The sequence below is a fragment of the Gorilla gorilla genome, chromosome 21 (assembly GCF_029281585.2).
Source record: "Gorilla gorilla gorilla isolate KB3781 chromosome 21, NHGRI_mGorGor1-v2.1_pri, whole genome shotgun sequence".
NCBI classification, from domain to species: domain Eukaryota; kingdom Metazoa; phylum Chordata; class Mammalia; order Primates; family Hominidae; genus Gorilla; species Gorilla gorilla.
The window spans coordinates 69,764,777-69,788,323 of NC_073245.2; the positions used below are offsets into that span (position 1 = coordinate 69,764,777).

The 23,547-nt window shown below is 44.9% G+C and overlaps 1 protein-coding gene across 4 annotated transcripts in view; it reads right to left on the reverse strand.

Moving 5' to 3' along the window:
• Positions 1–358: 358 nt before the first annotated feature.
• The window catches only part of CTCFL (CCCTC-binding factor like), a 28,653-nt gene continuing 5,464 nt past the window's right edge, over positions 359–23,547 (reverse strand). Inside the window, exons 4-11 of one of the 4 annotated variants that reach the window (XM_055372565.2) lie at positions 22,514–22,684; positions 22,067–22,200; positions 19,019–19,139; positions 17,907–18,056; positions 15,911–16,071; positions 11,907–12,089; positions 6,621–6,786; positions 359–1,889 (exon numbers count right to left, since the gene is read on the reverse strand). In XM_055372565.2, coding sequence (XP_055228540.2) covers positions 1,741–1,889; positions 6,621–6,786; positions 11,907–12,089; positions 15,911–16,071; positions 17,907–18,056; positions 19,019–19,139; positions 22,067–22,200; positions 22,514–22,684 — 1,235 coding nt within the window. In that variant the 3' untranslated portion in view covers positions 359–1,740. Of the gene's footprint in view, positions 1,893–3,437; positions 3,599–6,620; positions 6,787–10,888; positions 11,099–11,906; positions 12,090–15,910; positions 16,072–17,906; positions 18,057–19,018; positions 19,140–22,066; positions 22,201–22,513; positions 22,685–23,547 lie in introns of those variants that run through there. The other 3 variants (XM_055372564.2, XM_055372569.2, XM_031005064.3) reach the window with 3 other exon arrangements.

Sequence of the window (23,547 nt, forward strand, 5' to 3'; positions counted from 1 at the left end):
TTCCACTGCATGTATATACCACATTTTGTTTACCCATTCACCCGTCCATGCAATTTGGGTTGTTTTCATCTTTGACTATTTTGAAAAATGCTGCTATGAACATAGGTGTGCAAATACCTCTTTCAGACTCTGCTTTTAGTTCTTCTGGGTATACGGCATATCTGGAAGTGGGATTGGTGGGTCAGATACTAATTCTATTTCCATTTTTTTTTTTTTTGAGAAACTGCCATACTGCTTTCCCCAGTGGCTGCACCATTTAACATTCCCACCAACAGTGCACAACGGTTCCAATTTCTCCACATTCTCTCCAGACAAAGAAGATGTTTTTAAAGACCAATGCTGACATATAACAAATATAGCAATTTTAAGTCATTTCATTTTATTGAATTATGTAAAACATCTTTAAATAACAGTAAAAAAATTAAGAAACCATTGCACAAATTCAGTCACAATGATGGCATACTACAGCCCACAGAATTTAAATCTCATGTGAGTTGAGTTGAATTAATTTGCTGGTACAAAGAGAATATAATGCTCTTCCAGCTGGGAAATTATTTCCACATATTCACATTGTATAGGGCTTCTGAACTTGTGATATTTTCAATAAAAGGTCCATATCTTAAGAATTTGAATTTAGGGCTTATCAATGATCTTGAAATACAGGGCTGGAGACAGGTTGGCAGCAAAACAAACTGCTCAACTAAGCAATGAAGAAAAATCTGGCTCTGTATACAGACAGAAATTAATTTCAAGTGTTAAAGAGGCATCTCTCATGCTGCTCGAGGGTGGAAAAATCTTGTCAACTGGCAAAAGCAAAATACTCACTAATCACTGGGCATTATGAAAAAGTACAAATTCCTTACAGGTACACATTTGCATTATCTGATTTTATGTTTCTTGTCACTCTGCCAATTATTTTAAAAATATAAAAAGAGTAGTTTTAGCAGAAAAAAGGGTTATGGAGTGAAATACTAATAAGCAATAATGGAATGTAACCAGGGCAATTTCATACCTGCCAAGGAGCATAATTAAAAGAGAATACAAAAATCTAAAGGTGAACCTTGCTCCTATACCAAAGTAAAATAGATTTATTCCTTATTTTCTAGTCTAATCTAGTATTTCATTTCCTACTCAGTTTTCCTTTTTATAAGATTAAAACATTTTTTGGTTGAATTTAGAACTAATTAAAAGCATTATGGTAGCTTTAAATTTTGTAGAAAATTCATTTGTATAAAAACATTTGTCTTTAATGTTTAAAACCATATATTATTAGAAATATCATGGGTGTATATAACGCAACATAAAAATGTCCAGCTTTGACTGTGGAAGCACTAGCTGGTCTAGACTATTTTGAAATATCCAAAAATCACTACTCACTCATTGTGGGCCACCTTGCCAATATCAAGTGAATGAATTCATAGGTTTGAGGTGTTACCCTCTCATTCAAGGTTTAAAACTTTTACAAAATACCTGCAATGTTTCTTTGAAATATCCAGCTACAAACAGGAGAACAATTCTAGACACTACCTCAGACTTGTGTCATCCATTGTCATGAACTTAATTGTTTCAAAGAAAATGCTAAAAATTTCTAACTTGCTTTAGGAATTAGGGGCAGTGAACATGCAACCTGACTCTCTCTCACTTATCCATCGTGTTGAGGAGCATTTCACACCTTAAATGCTAAAAACTTCTAACTTGCTTTAGGAATTGGGGGCAGTGAACGTGCAACCCGAATCCCTCTCACTTATCCATCATGTTAAGGAGCATTTCACAGGTCACGCCTTCATCCACTTCCTCTTTGACTCTGGCTGTGGTTTCTCCGCAGGCGACAGGAAACATCTCTCCTGGGAACTGTTCTCCCTTCGTGGTGGAAGCCTCCTCAGCAGCAGCTTCTTGAGAAAAAGTCCAGGATGAGCAAATTTATCAGAAAGCTAAGGAATTGGAATTTATAAACTGTGCAAATATATTTTGGAAACCATCACTTAAATTTGAACAGGGCAGCAAGCATGTTAGAAAACAATCTAATTGATAAGATGGTACTATTCTGATCTCAACTACTGCCTTCAGTCAGGGCTTCTTAGCCTCAGCGCTACAGACGTTTGGGGCCAGAGAGCTGTCTGCTGGGGGCAGGGCGCTGTTCTGGGCACTGTAGGATGTTAGCAGCGACCCTGGCCTCTACCACTAGATGCCAGTAGCACCCTCCTCTCCAGCTGCAAAAACCATAAAAATGTCTCCAGACATTGCCAGTGTCCCCTGAAGGTGATTGGGGGGGGGGGGGGGGGGAGACACAGTCATTCCCAGCTGGCATCAGCTGCTATAGGTGAATGTGGATCTTACAGATTTATATCGAGGCGGATCTCAGAGATTTATATCGTGGCTGAGCTGCTCACCTAAGTCTTGTCCCAGTACCCGTGTAATGATGCTGCCTACATGAAGAAAGCCAGTTGCCTACAGGACATTTGTCTCTTTGGCCAATCGACATATACTGAGTACTGATTCTGGGTTGCGCGTTTTGCTAGGGATGCTGGGGCCAACGCCAGGCGTGTATCCATAACCTGCTCCCCCTCCAGCAGCTCGGGAGCCAGTCTGCACAACTTAGTGGGTTTAAAACAGACCACTGTGAGCCGACCCATATTCAACCCTCTACTGTCCCCAACCTTTTCAGTACCAGGGAACACTCCTGTGGAAGACAATTTTTCCATGGACTGGTTGGGGTGCGGGGGTTGGTTGTGGGATGGTTCAAGCACATTACATTTCTTATGTACTTTATTTTTACTATTACATTGTGATATATAATGAAATGATTATACAGCTCACCGTAATGTAGAATCAGTGAGAGCCCTGGGCTTGTTTTCCTGCATCTAGACAGTCCCATCTGGGGGTGATGTGAGACAGTGACAGATCGTCGGGCATTAGATTCTCGTAAGGAGTGTGCAGCCTAGATCCCTTGCACGTGCAGAGTTCACAACAGGGTTCACACTCACGAGAATCTAATGCTGCCGCTGATCTGACAGGAGGCGGAGCTCAGGCGGTGATGCGCGCGATGGGGAGCGGCTGTCAATACAAAGCTTCGCTCCCTCACCCACTGCTCACCTCCTGCTGGGAGGCCCAGTTCCTAACAGCCCACAGGTCCACGGCTGGGGGGTTGGGGAGCCCTGCTCTACTCATTTTCCAAATTACTTTCCCAAACATCCACAGAGCGCCACACTGAAGAACGTGACTGCCTCATGTTCTAACTTGTCTGAGGATATTTTTGTCCATGCTTCCTTGAAGTATTTTTTTTTTTTTTGGTGGATGGAGGGAGACAAGAAGACCCAGTTCTTGGATATGAAAAGAAACACTGAGATCCACAAAACTGGTGCCATCAGGCCAGGCACGGGGGCTCATGCCTGTAATCCCAGCACTTTGGGAGGCCGAGGCGGGCAGATCACTTGAGGTCAGGAGTTTGAGACATGGTAAAACCCCATCTCTACTAAAAATAATAGAACAATTAGCCAGGCGTGGTGGCGGGCATCTGTAATCCCAGCTCCTTGGGAGACTGAGGCATGAGAATCACTTGAACCCAGGAGGCAGAGGTTGCGGTGAGCTGAGATCACACCTGGAGTATAAAGTGAAACTCTGTCTTAAAAAAACAAAAACAAAAACTGGTGCTATCAGATAGTCACCCATCGAGATCTGTCAATGAACTGGAGGTGCTGCGTGCTGGTGTACTGGCAGAGCAGACACAGAAGTGAGACAATTGTCTGGATAACACAGGCTACAAAGATCCTGAAATGCAGATTAAGTCATATTTTTTGCCAGGTTATTTGCCTTAATTCACACTTGCTTTGGATATGACCACTGACCATCAAAAATATGAAAAAAGTTTGTATATGTACAATTCTTATCATCAGTTTTTAAGCCTATAAGAACCTTCTCAACTCTTCTCCACAGCAAAAATGTCACTGACTGAGGGTGACATGTTCAAAATTCACCCCAAATCATTTGGTCTTCTGGAGGTCTAAGAGATAATTAACAACAAAAAACCAAAACCAAACCAAAACCAAACCAAACCAAAACAAACCACTACATTTAGGTGTCAAGGTGTGGAGAACTGCACAAGTGTCCTTTAGGTGCGGAATCAGCGGGGAAGTCACATTTCTCCAGGGACCCTTTAGGATCTGACTTAAACTCAGAGCCGAGGCGGCCAGTAGCCCGGCCTTGGGTTTCTACAATGCGCGCTGATGAACTGTGGGTCAAATTTCACCGGTCTGTCTTCTCCAGTAAAGGACTGTGCTTACTATTCACTCGTTTATTCAACAAGTGGTGACTTCACGAGCAATGCTGAGGCCAGGCCTAGTGCCAGGAGCTGGGGACGGACCCGATGGGCCAGGCCCGCCTTGGAGGAGCCTGCGGTGCCCTGCATGTGGGAATCCGGCACTTATTAAAGAACCAAATAAGCGTGAAGTGCGCAGGAGGGGCAGCGCAGGACCAGGTGGGTGGTCGCGTGAAGTGCTTTTATTTTTCTGAAGACACGGAGCATGTTTAAGGCTGATAGGAAAGAGCAGGCCAGCAGGGGCGAGTTGGCTGAGGAGGGTGGGTGGGGGACATAAAGCTGCTGATCTGGGGGGTGGGTTCCAGACTCAGAGTCAGAAGGGGCCTTAGATGGGAGGGGTGCTCCTCCAGCCCCTTCCTCCATTAAAAAATGTGAAAAATGATATTTTACAACATCATTGGTATAAAGGAATCCAAATGGAATGCAGGCTGCATTCATTGCTTGATACCCATCAGTGAGACACTGGTTTTTCTTCTGATCTGCCCCTGTGAGCACTGTGGACAGCCCTGTGCCCTGCGGGGCCGGACGGAGAAGCCCCAGGAGCTGGCGGAGGATGGCGGGAACTCCAGCTGGGAGTGGGACGACACAGGAATGCCAGGGCAGCGGGCAGCAGAGCCCATCTGCTGGTGCAGAGTCAGTGAGGCCGCCATCCAGAGGGAAGGAGGCAGGGGCTGGGAGTTTGGGATGAAGGTGCTCACTGGAAATCAGTGGAAAAGTTATTGGTGCTGAGGTTCAGAATGAGGGCTCTGGGCACCTGGGCAGGCTCGTCCCCACCCTGCGATGGAGCTCTCTCCGTGTCAGATGGATGACAGTGCCCCCTGCAGAGGCCTGTGGTCATGATAAGAAGGGACTTGCATGAGCTCAGTGGTAACTGCTGATGCCTGGAGGAGAAAGGAGGGTGCTCCGTGCATGGGCAGTGTGCACAATTCTGGAGAGTTCCAGCTGAGCTGAGCGATGGGGCACTGCCTGGGACCCCTCAGTCTCACCAGTTCCCTGCCAGGCAGGGCCTGGCTGTGTGACGCAGGCATGGGAAAGGCAGGCCAGGGGCACACCCAGGCTTAGGGCTTTGCCAGATGGTGAGACGCAGAGAAAGAGTGGGGGAGTGCTGCCTGTGGACAGAGCGACTAGAACCAGGGACCCAGAACCGACTCCGCACAGAGGGAGTGGGAAGGACTGCAGGATGCCCGCTTCTACCTGAGTTTCAGATACATGATGAACTTTTTTTTTTTTAGTATAAGTATATCCCAAATAGTGCATGGGACACATTTAAACAATGATTCACTGTGTATCTGAAATTCAGATTGAGCTGGGCATCCTCTATCTGATCTTGTAACTCTTGAGGAAAGGCAGGTGGAGGGCGACCGTCATCTGTGGGAACATTCGCAAGGCAGGGACTGAGTCTGGAATCAGAACGTGGGGTATGTGCTTGTGCCGTAAAAGTCTGGACGGTTTCCAGTCATGTACGGTTCTGAGGTTCTCAGAGGAAAGGAATGGAGAAGGTGAACAGTGCAGGTGTTCACCTGTGCAGGTGTCAGGTTGGCCCCTCTTACAGCAGAGCCATTCACAGGACACACAGTACAGGGCCCAGCTTCAGCCAACCTGGGAACTCACTTCAGCTCCCAGAGGCCACAGGACGAAGACTGTGATGGCTGTGGGGGCTGAATGGTGACCCCTAAAAGGGTATGTCCATATCCTAAGCCCCATAGCTGACCTCCCTTTTTCAAAAGAAGTCCTAAATCCTAAATGATAAATGTCTTTGTAAGAGGCAGAAGAGAAGGCCCAGACACAGAAGAGAGGAGAGAGCTAGGAAAAGACAGAGGCAGAGACTGGAGGATGTGGCCACAAACTGAGGAATGGTGGAGCCACCAGAGCTGCAAGAGGCTAGGAGGGACCCTCCCCTAGGTCCCCCGAGGGAGGGCGGCCCTGCCCACACCTGGATTGAGGATTTCTGGCCTCTAGAGCTATTTGAAAATCAATTTCTGTCGTCCCAAGCCACTCAGCTTGTGGTCATCTATTGCAACAGCCCAGGACAGTCCCTGTAGCTGCAGGCGACAGTCCAATGCGATGGAAGAGGGCTCCTGGGGGTGGGGGCCACACATGGACCTGCGTGGGGCTCTCACACTGACTTTCTCACGCTATGCTCACTGCCATTCTGAGAGATCTGGCACAAGCCACCTTGCAGGACCGACTGGTGGACAAATAGGGGCTCTGGACACATCCCCTGGACAGTAACACTCGGCACCCAGGATAGTCACAACCAGAAAATCACTGAGGCGGTAAAAACAAATCTGCGTAAAATCAGTACCATCTCCGTTCGCGGCTTCCTTCCATCCCTTCGCAGCTTCCTTCTGACCCTTTGTGGCTTCCTTCAGGATGGTCTGCTTCCTCTTTCTTGTTCTTCTTCCTTTTCCTGAAGCAGCCGACTTTGCTTCCCCTGATCCACACTTCTCCGAATGTCTGTGCAGGTTTCTCTGTTGAAGAATTGACACGGAACACACAAGGCGAGTGAGATGGGGCAGGGACCCCTCTCAGGGGCCTGTGGGGACCCCAAGCATGGAAAGAAAGAAAAATCCTGAGTTCTTTTGAGGGAAATTCCACACACCTCGCTAGCCCTAAGAAGTAAATAAGCAACTTGATAAGAAGGTAATGGGAGGCCAGGCACTGTGACGCACATATGTAATCCCAGTACTTTAGGAGGCCCAGGAGGGAGGGTTGCTTGAGCCCAGGAGTTTGAGACCAGCCTGGGCAACAACAGTGAGACCCTATCTCTACAAAAGATAAAACATAAAAAGTTAGCCAGCTGTGGTGGCATGTGCCTTGAGATCCCAGCTACTCATGAGGCTGAGGTGGGAGGATCACTTTAGCCCAGGAGGTCGAGGCTGCAGTGAGCTGACTGTACCACTGCACTCCAGCCTGAGTGACAGAAAAAAAAAGAAAGAAAAGAAAAGGTGATAGAAACCTAAAACAATAGCCAAGGAAGCTACACTTAGGATGTTTGGGGCACTCGCCCAGGCTGGAGTGCAGTGGCACCATCTCGGCTCACTGCAAGCTCCACCTCCTGGGTTCACATCATTCTCCTGCCTCAGCCTCCCAAGTAGCTGGGACTACAGGCACCCGTCACCACGCCTGGCTGATTTTTTATATTTTTAGTAGAGACGGGGTTTCACCGTGTTAGCCAGGATGGTCTCGATCTCCTGACGTTGTCATCTGCCCACCTCGGCCTCCCAAAGTGCTGGGATTACAGGCATGAGCCACTGCACCTGCCCCCCCCCCCCTTTTTTTTTTTTTTGAGATGGGAGTCTCGCTCTGTCACCCAGGCTGGAGTGCAGTGGCATGGTGTCAGCTCACTGCAACCTCTACTTCCCAGGTTCAAGCGATTCTCCTGCCTTAGCCTCCCAAGTAGGTGGGACTACAGGCGAGTGCCACCACACCCAGCTAATTTTTGTTATTTTTAGTAGAGACAGTGTTCCACCATGCTGGCCAGGCTGGACTCAAACTCCTGACCTCAAGTGATCCACCTGCCTTGGCCTCCCAAAGTGCTGAGATTACAGGTGTGAGCCACCGCACTGGCCAAGATAACATCCTAACATCCGTCCCTGAGTTATTTTTTAGAAACCTGGCTCTTTACCAAACAGGTCCACTGGCAGGGAGACCTAAGATAAGGAGGACCTGGTGGCTGAAATCTGACCACTGCTAAATTTGTTCTTAATTTCCTCCTGAGAGGCCTAGAGGAGGTCATGCCCCGTGAACCAGAGCTAATACTCTTTTCTCAAAATTTTAAACAAAACTTCTCTTCCTTAACCAATTGCAAACCAGTCTCTGAATCTACCTACAACCTGTAAGCCCTTGCTGCAAGATATCCTGCCCTTTTAGGGCAAGGTATCCTCCATGCGCTGATTTATAATTTTGTCTGTAGCTTCTGCTTCCTTGGCACCCCGCAAATAAACTCCTGCTGCAAACTGTGGTGTGGATATCTGGTCTTACTGCACCAGGCAAGCAGACCCCAGTTTGGTTCTATAACAAGAGTCGGCTTCCCCAAAGGCACTGAAAAATGCAGTTAGAGAGATGGGCTTTGGGAAAACTGTGGGTAGCATGCACCTTTGATAATCTCGTGCAAAAATGATGACTTTTTAAAGGTGACCCTTTCTGTTGTGCTTAGGTCTAGCCAAAAGCTAGCTTGCTTTAAGCATTTTTTTTTTAATAATAGAAATCAATGAGAAGACAAAATTTATTTATTTATTTATTTATTTATTTTTTGAGACGGAGTCTTGCTCTTTCGTCCAGGCTGGAGTGCAGTGGCGTGATCTCTGCTCACTGCAAGCTCCGCCTCCCGGGTTCATGCCATTCTCCTGCCTCAGCCTCCCGAGTAGCTGGGACTACAGGCGTGTGCCACCACGCCCGGCTAATTTTTTGTATTTTTTAGTAGAGATGGGGTTTCACCATGTTAGCCAGGATGGTCTCGATCTCCTAACCTTGTGATCCACCCGCCTCGGCCTCCCAAAGTGCTGGGATTACAGGCGTAAGCCACCACGCCCGGCCTTAAAATTTATTTTTCTAGAATGCTTCTACTCTCTAAAGTGAAGACTGATGTTGAACCAAAAACTCAATACATCAGTCAATTTTATAACCATCAACTACATACCACAAAGATTTTACTTTTCTGTTAGCTACTCTCTTGAAGCTACTGAGCAGAGGTCATGGGTGGCAGTTATGAAACTGTACACAACATTCAGGAATAAACGTCAAAGACTTCCCCTAGTCAAGCCTACTCGTGACATAGTCTCATCTAACAAACACTTAGGATAATCTTAAGTCAGAAAATTTTCACCTTTTGAAAAGGTCCCAGGCAAAAGTAAAAAAACTGGTAACAGGTGTTGAAATTTGCAAATTATGCGAAACATCCCGCCTGATTCCCATTTTGACTTTCCCACTGTGCTTAACAGGACTGTCTGCGTTTATGATGGAAGGAGGAAGAATTTACACATAATGGGGGTGATGGAACAGGTTGTTTAAACTTCTTCCATTTTATGCTTAGACACGGGTTGGCAAACGACAACCAGTGGGTCAAATCTGGCTGCCAACTGTTTGTGAAAGCAAGTTTCACTGGAACACAGCCATGTCTATTCATTTACACACTGCATCCACAGCTGCTTCCATGACACAAGGGCAGACTCAAGAAGTTGTGGCAGAAACTGATTTGCGTTGCCCTGGTGACTAATGACGCTGCGCTTACTGGCCACCTGTATGTCTTCTTTGGAGAAAGGTCTATTTAGATACTTTAACTGTTTTGTTTTTTCCTGAGACAGTCTCGCTCTGTTGCCCAGGCTGGACTGTAGTGGCACAATCTCAGCTCACTGCAACCTCCACCTCCTGGGTTCAAGCAATTCTCCTGCCTCAGCCTCCTGAGCAGCTAGGATTACAGGCATGTGCCACCACGCCCAGCTAATTTTTGTATTTGTAGTAGAGATGGGGTTTCACCATTTTGGCCAGGCTGGTCTTGAACTGCTGACCTTGTGATCCACCTGCCTCTGCCTCCCGAAGTGCTGGGATTACAGGTGTGAACCACCGCGCCTGGCCTAGATACTCTACCTGTTTTTCATTGGGTATCTGTCTATTTACTGAGTTATAAGAGTTCTTTTTATATTTTAGACACAAGTCCAAATATGCTTTCTTGAATAGGAATTTCAAAAATTTTATGTTCTGAGGGACTGCATGAGGCGGACTTGTTCTTTTCTCTACATTTTTATTTCTTGCACCAAAGAGCAGTTTTTTCTCTTTAGAATTCTACTCGTTAATTTTAACTCTTCACAATTTTTGCATGAGCAATGGTGTTTTGGGAGCACTGCCACAGCTTTTATTTGAAATTTTAAACTAATAGGGTTGACATTCCAGAACTATCCCACTGTGCTACTCAGAAAAACACAACTACACTACTGTTTTAAGAAGAAATATTTTTTAAAAAATAGTTAACTTCAGGAAATTCAACTTTTATAAAACTTTCATAAAGTTAGGCTGAAGCCTACATGGTCCAAGGACCTAGCTAGCCATGTGCAGTGGTTTTTAAATGTCCTGAAATTCTTTGATGCTGTTCCTTTCAAAAGAAACTTCATTCCCCACTCCTTGAGTGTGGGTGGGACTTCATGGTTCATCTCTTGTGACTAGAAGTAATGTGCCACTTTTTTTTTTTTTTTTTTTTTTGAGACAGAGTCTTGCTCTGTCGCCCAGGCTGGAGGCCAGTGGCGCAATCTCAGCTCACTGCAACCTCTGTCTCCTGGGTTCAAGTGATCCTCCCGTCCCAACCACCCAAGTAGCTGGGATTACAAGCGTGCACTACCAGGCCTAGCTAGTTTTGTTTTTTTTTTTTTTAAAGTAGAGACAGGGTTTCACCATGTTGGCCAGGCTGGTCTTGAGCTCCTGGCCTCAAGTTATCCACCTGCCTTGGCCTCCCAAAGTACTGGGATTACAGGTGTGAGCCCCCACACCTGGCTGCTGTGCCGCTTTTAGGACTAGACTGCAAAAGGCACCATGGCTTCCTACTTGCACTCTCTCACTTGCTCTGAGTCAGGAGGACACTCAAGCAGCCCTGCAGAGAGTTCCCTGTAGCAAGGAACTGAGGCCGGTGCCAGCAGTTGTGTGGCGGAGCTCTCCTGGAAGTGGATCCTCTGGCCCCAGTCCAGCCTTCGGATGATGCAGCCCTGGCGGACATCCTGACTGCAGCCTCAGGAGTGACCCTGAGCCAGGACCACCCAGTTCAGCCACTTCTGAGTTCCCAACCCAGAGAATCTGTCAGGTGATAAATGTTTGTGGTTTTAAGCCACTCCATTTTGAGATAATCTGTCATGCAGAAATAGATAACTAATACAACACCTAAAAGAATAAAACCATAAATGTATTGCTTAGTCCAGTACCAACAGCACTATTCTTTTTTTTTAATTAAAAAAGTTATTTTAGAGACAGGGTCTCACTCTGTCTTTGAGGCCAGAGTGCAGTGGTGCGATCGTGACTCACTGTAGCCTCCAACTCCTGGGCTCAAGTGGTCCTCCTGTCTCAGCCTCCTGAGCAGCTAGGCCTACAGGGGTGCACCACCACAACCAGCTAATTTTTTTGGAGGGATGGGGGTCTCCCTGTGTTGCCCAGGCTGATCTCAAACTCCTGGCCTCAAGTAATCCTCCCACCTTGGCCTCTCAAGTAGCTGGGATTATAGACACCAATAACATTATTCTAGGGACATCTGAAAAAATGTGTGAAAACTGCATTCTGTCAAGTAGCCTAAATCTAGTTCACTGTTTGAAAATATTACACTAAAAGCTGGGGTTCTTTGGGGAGTCTGATAACTCTCTATTGTAAGATTTTGTGTGTTGGATTGTCCTTTTTTTTTTTTTTAGGGGATGAGGAGACCACACTTTCATAGGATTCTTCAAGAATTTTGTGATTTTAAAAAACTAATAACCACTTTCCTAAGGCATGACAGATGCTCCTGAAGTCCTGGCAGGTTTCTATAATCAGGTTTAAACTCTCCTGGTGTGACACCGTCCTCCTGAGATAGAGGGATCTTTCCATGGGGGATTTACTGTGACTTAAGTAAGCTTACCCAGCGGGAAAAGCCTTTGCCACACTTGGAGCATTTGTAAACAGTCGGGATGAAATTTGCATCGTGGTATTTCCTGAAGTGAGCGTTTAGAAGTTGCTTCTGTCGGAAACATTTATTGCAAAAAAGGCAGGTGAATGGTTTCTCTCCAGTGTGGGTACGAATGTGAGCGGTCATATGACGTTCCTAAGGGGGAAGGGGAAGAAAGCAGCTTGTCTAGTTCAAAGGGTTTTCTCGATATTAGACATTGTTTATCGTACAATACCTTTTATTTCCCTCCCCAAAGATGAGTCCACTATTAAGCAGAATTACTGCAAACACATTCTGAACAAGGCAGCATTCACTCTCAGTAAGTGGCCGCCTAGGAAACAAAACTCGTATGCAGCAGCAAGTAACAAAGGTCTTGCAGTGGATTCCTTGCTGGCTCTCCTGTCCTGTTGGGATGTGGGAGTACACACCGCAGGGCGTGAAAGGATGGTCCTTTGTCCTCTCATTACTGGGAGTCCTCCTTCTATACAACTATTGATAATTACCTGAATTTACAAAGGGCAAATAGAACCTGCAAACTTAAAAATCAAATGTCAGAGTTTAAATTCAGTAGACCTTTGGGGTTGCAAGTACCTTAAGTATCAACATTTTTCCATTTACTTCCCAATAGTATCGTAACAGATCTTAATGCCGATTTTTTTTTTTTTTTTTCTTTTTTTGAGACAGGGTCTCGCTCTGTCACCCAGGCTGGAGTACAATGGAACACTCATAGCTCACTGCAATCTCAAACTCCTGGGCCCAAGTGATCCTCCTGCCTCAGTCTCCTGAGTAGCTGGGACTGTGGACGCATGCCACTATGCTCGGCTCAGTTTGTATTTTTTGTAGAGACAGGGTCTCACTATGTTGCCCAGGCTGGTCTCAAACTCCTAGCCTCAAGCAATTCTCCTGCCTTAGCCTCCCAAAGTGCTGGGATTATAGGTGTGAGCCACTGTACCTGGCCTAAATAGAGATTTTATCTTAGACAGGAGAAAATAATTTGGGAAATCAGGAAAAAAAAATGTGTGAAGTCAAGCAAAAGTACACATTTTGTTTTATTTAAAATGTGATGATTATTTGGATTAAATATATATTCAGCCATTTCTGCATTACTGTCAGTGGCCTAACTGATGGTCTTTCTTCTAATCTTTCTCTCACCCAATTCACTAAACACCCTCTTCCACGCACAGCTTTCACCTCATCACCCTCCTTTGGGACAGCATCTCTGGCGCTCCCATGGGAGCCTGACTCTCCAGGAACGCGGCAGCCAGGAGCACCCAGCAATGCTCCAAGCCTCTGCCCACGGCCACGGCCTGCCTGGCTGCTCTCTGCTCCCACATACCTGCTGTATGCCTGCTCCAGGGACCCCTCATCCTTTCCAAGTCCTATCCATCTTTCAGGAAGCCCTCCTAGTTCATTTGAATAAATATGAGCCTGGGGCCTCAGAATATTCTTTGTTCAAAATCTACCAGAAAAACTTCTTTTCCCTTATTCAAAGCATTTACAGTTTACAGCCCACACTTCAAAACACACAGTAAGCACTGATTTTCACCTTTGGTAACCAATAGCATGCAATGCTTCGAAGCAGTGTTTTGGTTTTCAAACTTCTACTCTGAGGGCCTTTTATACTTTAAAAAATTACTGTGACCTCTGAAGAGCTTTTATTTATACAGGTGGCATGTATTAGTATTTACTTTCTTAGAAAGCAAACCTGAGGAATTCTTAAGTATTTTTTAAAATAAAACAATTTATTAACTCATTTAAAAATAACAACAAACCAACTACATATTATTTCTGTAAATTTATCTATTTTTCAAAACAAAAATAACCTAATGTCTGTCTTAATAGATAAGGTTTCCAGTTAAAATACAGGCTGCAACTACTTGTATATAAAACTATTCGTTGTTGTCTGAAATTCAAATGTCACTAAGTGTGCTGTATTTTTATTTGCTAAGTCTGACAGCTCTATTAAAAGCATTCAGGGCCAGGTGCGGTGGCTCACGCCTATAATCCCAGCACTTTGGGAAGCCGAGGTGGGCAGATCACGAGGTCAGGAGATCGAGACCATCCTGGCTAACATGGTGAAACCCCATCTCTACTAAAAATACAAAAAATAAGCCAGGCGTGGTGGGGGCTGCCTGTAGTCCCAGCTACTCAGGAGGCTGAGGCAGGAGAATGGCGTGAACCCAGGAGGCGGAGTTTGCAGTGATCGCGCCACTGCACTCTAGCCTGGGCGACAGAGTGAGACTCCGTCTAAAAAATAAAAAAAGAATTCAGATGGATTCCTATCTCTGCTCTTCCCTCAGTCCACTGGAGTATGTTAAGTGATAAAGAAAATTTGGTCTCATAGACATGTAGTTTGAAAAGAGAGCAACCTTTTATTAGCTCTTCCAAATAACTGTGGGCATTCTTCTCTGCTATTACACTAAAATTCAGTTAGTAGTAATTTCTTTTTTTAGGGTCTCACTCAGTTGTCCGTGCTGGAGTGCAGTGGTATGAACACAGCTTACTGCAGCCTCAACCTCCTGGGCTTAAGTGATCCTCCAACCTCAGCCTCCTGAGTAGCTGGGACAGATATGCACCACCACCCACAGCTAATTTTTGTATTTTTTTTGTAGAGACAGGGTCTCATTATGTTGCCCAGGTTGGTCTTGAATTCCTGAGCTCAAGAGTTCTGTCCATCTCGGCCTCCCAAAGTGTTGGGACTATAGGTGTGAGCCAGTGTGTCTGGCCATGGTAATTTCTTACCCATGGGTTGCAATGTGGAATCTGAAACCGTGCCAAAGAACTTGTTCTCCTCTGCGACATTATAACCTCTTGGTCTATCTTTTACTTTGAATGGATCTTTTACCTGTGTGTGAGTCTGTAACATCATGGATTGGTCATTTGGAAAATATTAGTTCACTGAGTTATGCAGATCTTCTAAATGCTGACATATTTTATTACACAATATAAAAGTTGCTTTTAAAAAATCACTCCAATCCCTTTTTTTTTTTTTTTTGAGATGGAGTTTTGCTCTGTCGCCCAGGCTGGAGTGCAGTGGCGCGATCTCGGCTCACTGCAACCTCCGCCTCCCAGGTTCAAGCAATTCTCCTGCCTCAGCCTCCTGAGTAGCTGGGACTACAGGCGTGTGCCACCACGCCCAACTAATTTTTGTATTTTTTAATAGAGACGGGGTTTCACCATATTGGCCAGGCTGGTCTCAAACTCCTGACCTCAAGTGATCCACATGCCTCGGCCTCCCAAAGTGCTGGGATTACAGGTGTGAGCCACCGCACTTGGCCTACATTGTTCATTTTTTAAAAAAATGTCCACCAACGCCCAATGACTGAGTAAACAGAATTTGTTTATCTTGTTCCTTTCTTAGTGAAAATGACATTCACTGAGAAAGTGGCTACTTGAGCTGGAAATTCAAACAAACCCCCAGGTGCTTTTCCTCCAAGCTTTGGAAGACAGTGGAGGTGCGTATGCCGGCTTCTCATCTCATCACAAAGATTATTAAAAAGAAAGTATTCCAGGTAAAGACTGAATAAAGTTAACAACCTTAACTGCCTCTTCAAGGACACTGTCATGTAAAACTGCCCTTTATTTTTGCTGCCAGTGTGTGAAGGTGAAGAATACCACAACCACCAGTTCCACTGGGCGTCACTGCCTTGATCCGGGCTAAGGACCACCACTACTTTGGCACCAAAAGTGCAAATGTCAATGTCTCAAAAGGGCAAATGACACCTTTCCATTATCATAACAAAGGCTTGGCTCTTGTGGGGCCCTAGTTGGTCACAGGGAGCTCTGGGGGTACGTGAACATACTTTAAGAACTGTTGTTTTGAATGACTGGCTCACAGTTGCTTTCTGGTTATTCTGAATAGGCTACTCTATTAAAAGCATGACTTTTCTCAATATCTTCAAGGTGGTAGAGAATCCCACCCAGCCCTCCATTCTTCCACACACCACTGCCTCTCCGAATTAAGTAAAGTACAATACCTGCTTGCAGGCATAACTGCAGTGTTTGCACTTGAACCTCTTCTCATTTTTATGAGTTTTCTGGTGCTGAATGAGGGCATAGCGTTCATGGAAGACAGCAGAACAGTAGCAGCATTTCAGCTCTGCAGCGCTGTAAGCATGCAAGTTGCGCATATGCACACCTAAAATGGTCACAGAACATTATATACTTCAAGAGTGTTGTTTCCTGTTAGCCTGCTTCCCCTCTCCTCTAAACCGGGGTTTCTCAGCCTTGGCGCTGGAACATGCTAGTTCCTTCCTGGGCAGGGCAGGGTGGGCTATCCTGTGCATTGCAGGATGTTAAGCAGCATTCCTGGTGTCTGTCTACCAGATGCCAGCAGCACCTCTTTCTCCCTGGTTGTGAAAGCCAAAATACCTCTAGATATCACCGCCTGTCTTCTGGGTGGTAAAATCATTCTCAGCTGAGAACCACTGCTTTAAACGAACAGAATGCTGAAATATCATTTTAATACTCTCAGTATGGAGTTAAATGTTATATAAGGTATGTCACACTGGACCTAAAATGTTCATTGAACACAGCACTTTGAGAACTATTATGGGTAGGTGAATTTTAGGATGATGTTAAGGTGGTTTTATATAAAAAGATATAATATCTTTATTTTACCTTAAATAATCCACTCGTTGTTAGAAGTCAGTGCCCTGTTATTTCCTATGTTGAAATTAACCTGAGACACATGGTAAGGTCTGGCTGGGTTTGCTCATCTAAGTCTAAAGCATGATGGTCTCGTGATACTTGTGTAAGAAGCCAAATGACAATGGACAGCTGTGTGATGGAGCTACTCCACCTTACCCACAGTGACTCAGACATTTAGAGAGCTTGATTTCTCATATAGTCATGGGAAGGAAGAATTAATGTGTTTATAAAGCATCTTATAGGGCTATGTGGAGTGTATCACCCACTGGCATGAGATGGATAAACCATGTTACTTTGCCATGGTGTCAAAAAAGTCTAGCAACTGGCTAGACTTGTGCCCCACCAAGCCCCACTGGACTGTGTTTTGTGATGTGCTGGTATCTACGGCAACAATGACAGAATGGTCCAGATGAAAAATAAAAGTGAAGACTTTGTGGAACACCTTTCGCCTTTCAGAAAGGTTTTCAAAAAAATTCATCTCATCTCCAGAATCTCTTTGGGCAAAAGGGTCAAATTTTTTGTTTTGCTAACATATTTTGTGTATCACAGTGTCATACATTTTGGAAAGAGAAATGAGATCATGGAAAAGGGAGGCCCAGGAATCCTGAAACAAAGAAGAGGTTCGTTCACTCACGCTTCCCACACCCTCCCTCCCATTGCTCAACACTGGCTGGCTTCCCCACAGGCAGTATCAAATCCCAGCTCCTAGGCCTGCTGTTCCAAGACCCTCTGGATTCCCTCTCCCACTCTGCGGGGTGTGACAGTTAAAAGGCTCCCCATGGTAGATGTGGATTACACGTTACAGGCCCGCCTCCTTTCCCGAAGGGACTGTCTTAAGGGGGAAACTGTGTCTTTTGAAACTTCTGCTTCCAAAACTTCTTAGGCCCACAGCCAGGGTTTAACAAAAGCTTGCTGGGTGTCATAGATAGAGCACTGATAAATAGGAACCCAGAATCCAGCCACCTCCTAGCACCCTTGGTTCATATGACTCCCAGGCAGGTTACTCTATGTCTCTGATCCCCAGTGTCCTCATCTGAAAAATAGGCCCAATGTGGAATGAAGTAATACCCATCTGTGAAAGGTCTTATCACGTGCATACGGAACAGGCCTGGGCCCGGATTCTAAAAACATGCTATAAAATGCACTTATGAGATCCAGCCACCAGATGGTGCGACAGGACTTCTGGAAGAAAATTCGTCCCAGGGCCAAGTTCCCGAAGACCGGGCCTCCCAGTATCAGGGCCAGTACTTTGCAGGTTTATAGGGCCACGCTCCAAAGAGCCAGCAAATGCTGTAATAAAAGAAAGATCGCTAAACCACTCACGTAGGTCGCTTTTCCGTGCAATGATGGTGGCACAATGGGGACACTGGTATTTGGGGACATTTTCGCCGTGTTTCTGCAGAATATGTATTTTCATGGTCCCGCTCTGGGTGAAGCGGGTGTGGCAGATGTGGCATTCGTAAGGCTTCTCACCTGAGATGCAGACAACAAAGTGATTCCCCCTCCAGGCCTGATCCTTGCCAAAGGCCACCTGTGCTGAAAGTGTTTTTTTTTTTTTTTGCCCCAAGCCTCCTTTATCAACCCCCTTCTCACTGGACAACCCCCAATTAGTATGAGACTCCCGAATCAAGCCCAACAGCTTATGTCAAGTACAGCTGTGTCCATGATGGACCAGAGACATGACTTCCCCGCATCTGGTGGCTACGCAAGAGTTCAAGGTGGTTCACATCCATGGGGCTGTACGAATAACCAAGAAGTACACATAAATGTATTCTTAACACAAGACATCAAGTACCTCTGTTACAAAACCAGCACACTTTATGTTTTGCCTTAAAGTTGAAGAATGAATTAAGGAGTTGACTTTTATTTATTTTTATTTACTTTTTTTTTGAGACAGGTTCTCACTCTGTCACCCAGGCTGGAGTGTAGTGGCGCAATCCCGGCTCACTGCAGCCTCAACCTCCTGGGTTCAAGTGATTCTCCTGCTTCAGCCTCCCAAGTAGCTGGGACCACAGGTGTGCGCCACCAGGCCCAGCTAATTTTTAAATTACTCGTAGAGACAGGGTCTCCCTATGTTGACCAGGCTGGTCTCAAACTCCTGGACTCAAGGGATCCTCCTGCCTCAGCCTCCCAAAGTGCTGAGATTACAGGTTTGAGCCACCATGCCTGGCCAGGAGTTGAGTTTTAAATACCTGAAAAATCTACGGAAGCAAATACTTTGTGTTTTACTCCACACAGTGGGGTTGTGGCACAGTATCTATGCAGACTCTCTTACTGCTAAATAAAGGTACGGATCAAGATTCTCGTATCATGAAGGCACGCAAAAATCCACTTTTACCTTTGAACTTTAATTGTGCCAATAAAAAGTAATTTTTTAAAGCTTGCTTTAAGAGTTAACACTGTAGGTATCAGGCCTTCAGCACCACAGCCCTTACCTGAGTGCGTTCTCATGTGGCGTTTCAGCTTGTAGGTGTCTCTGCTGGCATAGCTGCACTGGCAACACTGAAAGGGGCGCTCCCCAGTGTGGGATCGGACATGGCGCTTCAATTTACTTGCCTAATAAATACATAAATGATGTTCGTTGCAATAGAAACTAAAAAACGGCAGAGTCTTCCATTAATCAGCATTGTAAAAGAGATTTAAATTAATCATATTTTAACATCAGAGCACCAGAGCATATTTCACTCACTGAAAAAACATGAAAAAGTCATCACTTTTGATCATCTGTTATGGGCGATTTTATCTCATTTGATGTGTGTGTGTATAAGCTCCTTTAGGGAAAATGAGCAGCAGTTCTGAGAGGCTTTCGCATTCACCTTCACTTTAAGCCTACCTGCTGAATGCCATACAAGATTTTATTTTCATTTCTAAGGCAATATATGCTCAATAGTTACAAAATTTAGATTACACTGTAAAAGCACAAAGGCAAACATTTTTTTTTCCTTGCATAAAGTGAAAATCTTGAAACTCTAGCTCTTGTTGGGTGTGGTGGCTCACGCCTGTAATCCCAGCACTTTGGGAGGCTGAGAGGGGTGGATCACCTGAGCTGAGGAGTTTGAGACCAGCCTGGGCAACACAGCAAAACCCTGTCTCCACCAAAAATTAAAAATGAGCTAGGCATGGTGGCACATGCCTGTGGCCCCAGCTACTCGAGAGGCTGAGGTGGCAGGACTGTTTGAGCCTGGGAGGCTGAGGCTGCAAAGAGCCCAGATCACACCACTGCACTCCAACCAGGGTAACAGAGTCAGACCATGTCTCAAAAAAAATAAAAATAAAAATAAAAACGAAACCCTAGCTCTTTAATGGAGGAACATCTGTATGTCTTGCCTCATGGTCACAAGTCCTGCAGACTCCACCCCGGCTGGCCCCAGGGTAACAGTGTGAGTGGAGGAAGGCGTCCCTGGCTATTCAGCATTGGTGCCATGTGACAGCGGGTTCCTAAGAAGAACTAAGTTTCAAGTAGAAGAAATTAAATTCTACTTTGAATAATTATGTATCCCAGGCAATCAGTTAAATAGCAAACAACATAATACCTCCCATTTGAGCATTCACTGCCTGACTCGTTTATTGCCTTCTAGAACTATTCTTATTCTGTATTCATGTATCACAGGCCCTTATCTACTGCTAGCAGGAAATGGGGGCATCAGCTACACGTGGACTACAGACATCAGGAAGCTGCATCAGTCCTGCTGGTGACCCAGGGATGCCACACTCCATCTGCCTCCCCAGTAAGTGATGAGCGCACAGAAGCCTAAGGAACACTCGAGAACAAAAGAAGGCTTAGAATGGAAAACAACAGCCAAGCCAAAAAATTTCACTTAGATTTTCAGAAGAAAAGTGAATGCCTTCAAGTATATTAGAAAGCAAAACAAAAATAATTTTAAAAACTGTATAGCATGAAAGTTTTGAGGAGGATAAGTGGTGTGAATGAGCAAAGAAGGCCATTAAAAAAGACTCTGGATGACTCTTAAAGGTGGGATGGGAGGACAATGGGAGTTCAAATGCTTTTTTTTTTTTTTTTTTTTTTTTTTTGAGACGGTGTCTCACTCTCGTCCAGACTGGAGTGCGTGATTTTGGCTCACTGGAACCTCTGCTTCCCAGGTTCAAGTGATTTTCCTGCCTCAGCCTCCTGAGTAGCTAGGACTACAGGCATGTGCCACCACACCTGGCTAATTTTTTGTATTTTTAGTAGAGACAGGGTTTCACCATGTTGGCCAGGCTGGTTTTGAACTCCTGACCTCAAGCAATACGCTCACCTTGGCCTCCCAAAGTGCTGGGACTGCAGGCGTGAGCCACCGCACCCGGCCAATTCAAAAGCTTTTTAAAAAAAAGGGGCACATCTGCACCACAGCTTTGATAGGTTCCTGCTGCCATTTTTGTCATGGGATGGGATGAGGGAACAAACAAGCATGGCAAGACTTGAGGAGACTGCAAAAACGGGGGCTATGGCAGCAATAGAGACCCCTGTGCTGAGGCTACCTCCCACAGGCTGCGTGCAGACCGCTGGCACTCGGGGAGGGTCTCGTGGACCTAGGAAGTTTGTACTGAGCACCGGCAGGACACCAACAAAAAGTCCACTCCAGGCTTAGGATCCCCAGGTGACTCTGTTCCCTGAACCCTCCATTTTGCATTCTCATACTACAATCACAACCTTTAACTCAGATGAGAAATAATTTTTTTTAAAAATAGTAACAGCAGAAAAAAGTTCTTGGAATCAAATTCTGACCCTAACCATGAAATTTCCCAATTTGTGAAACACGGCTGCACCGTTACTATATTTAATCTTCAGCTGCTCCCTTTAACTTAGTTCCATTTGAGTGTACTGTTGACCCAGTCCCGACCAGGCTCAAAACCGGGCCTCAGCCTGTTTCCCAGCACACAGTGGGACCCTGACAATTAACTGGTGGAAACTGGTACTGACTAGTAAAAGCAGTGCTCTGCCTGTTTCACGTGAGTACTGCCAAACCTGTTAGAAGGTACAAATAAAGCAAATTAATTAAAATGACTATGGCACACCTGAAGTTTGAAAAGGGTGGTCTCTCTGTAATTAAAAACAGAAACGTCTATGCTTAAATCTTCGAGCAAGCTGCTTTGTATCTAATCAAGCTCAAAAATTTCAGCCAACATTGAGATTGGATCTGCATTCTACGTTAAAGCAAATACATTTTGATTTTGTGGCCCAGAGTACTAGATAAAATGCAGAACTTTTAAACAAATCTGGGACTTATTTCTTGACCACAGATGGTTTATTTGTAATTTGTACACCTTTACATATTATTTTCACTAATTAGTAATCAAAGAAACAAATCCAATTTTCTATTTTAACTTCATAAAAGAGAATGCATATTATTTCCTGCATAAATTTTATATGAATAATAAAAAGCCTGTTTGTAACAGATTCTACTGTCAGTTACACTTGGAGTAACTTGTACAGCAGCCTCTACTAAGATGCCATGAAGCTTCAAGTCCAAGAATGGCTTTACCTCCACACTGGCATACTTGCACATGGAACATTTAAAGGGTTTCTCATGAGTATGTTTATAGCGCCTGTGTCGGACGAGTTCTCCACTGGTGACAAATGCCATGTTGCAGTCGTTACACTTATAGGGCCTGGTTCCTGTAAAATCACAGTTCATACTTTCAAAACAAGACTTAACCAGAAACATTCCAAGGAATTCATAGCTTTTTAATTACACTCAGTCTCAAAAAAGCTTTAAAAATTAAGAAGAGGCTCCTTAAACTATAAATGCCACAGATGCATGTGAGAAAAATCTTTGTAACAGTATTTTTAATGGAAATTCAAGAAAAAGAAGACAAAACTAAAGTATAAAATGTTACACGATTCTACTGTAGAAACAGGTGGATTCACATTCTTAACATAAGCCTTAACACACATCATTCCAGAGAAACAGCCTTCCCGGCAGTTTTACCTGTGTGGGTGTTAACATGATTCCGCAGCAGAGTGACCGTACGGAAGGTTTTCAGGCAGAGGTGACACAGGTGAGGCTTCTCATTGGTGTGAGTTTTCATATGACGATTAAAACTCGACATTCTAGAAGAGGTGAACATGCAGACATCACAGTGGAAGGTTCGTTTTGCTCCTATAGGCAGGAAATAGACAGTTTATGTATTTGTTAGAGGTTCAAATTCCATTTAAATACTTGAAAGTAAATCAGCACATCGTCCTTTCAACTAATGTGGGAACTGAACAATAGCACATGCTATTTATATTCACAAGCTGATCGAAGCAATTCAGGACACCATGTTCCTGGATAATGAACAATGCATTTTTGCTGTTTCAAGACGGGCCGATGTCTGTTTCTGGGCACAGAGTGGACTAGGTACTCTGCTCATCCTTCTTGCTGAGAAAAAAAATGCTAGGGAGGAGATGCCTGAACATTTCAGAATGTCTTGTAGACCTAAGGAGAGATGAGAAAAGGCACACCGCTTACCTGAAGTGGGGCACCCAAGAAATGTGGCCCTGCATTCTCTGTAGGGTGAACTAAAGATAACCCGCCCCATCTCTGCATCCTTCTCTCTAGCCAGGGGACTGCAAGAAAAACCATCTAGAATGGTGCCATCCAAAACCACAGCCATAAGTCATGTGTGACTCTTAAATTTGGACTTAAACTAATTAAAATTAAATATAATTAAACATTTAGTTCCTCTGTTGTAAGCCACATTTCAACTGCCCAAAGGCCACATGGAGATAGTGGCCACCGTACTGAACAGGGCAGATAAAGACCATTTCCATCAGCAAAGGAAGTTCTCTTGGATGATGCTGGTCTAGCACTGATGGAGAGGTGAAAACATTTGCCCTAAGAAGATGGCTCCAAAGAGGGAAGGTGGCCCCAGTGAGCATGTCCTGGGCGGTTCTAACAGTAACCCTTGGGGGATCTGGTTTAAGACAGTTTTTGACCATCACTGCCTGGCAGAAATTAATATATACCATCCCTTGAAGAAC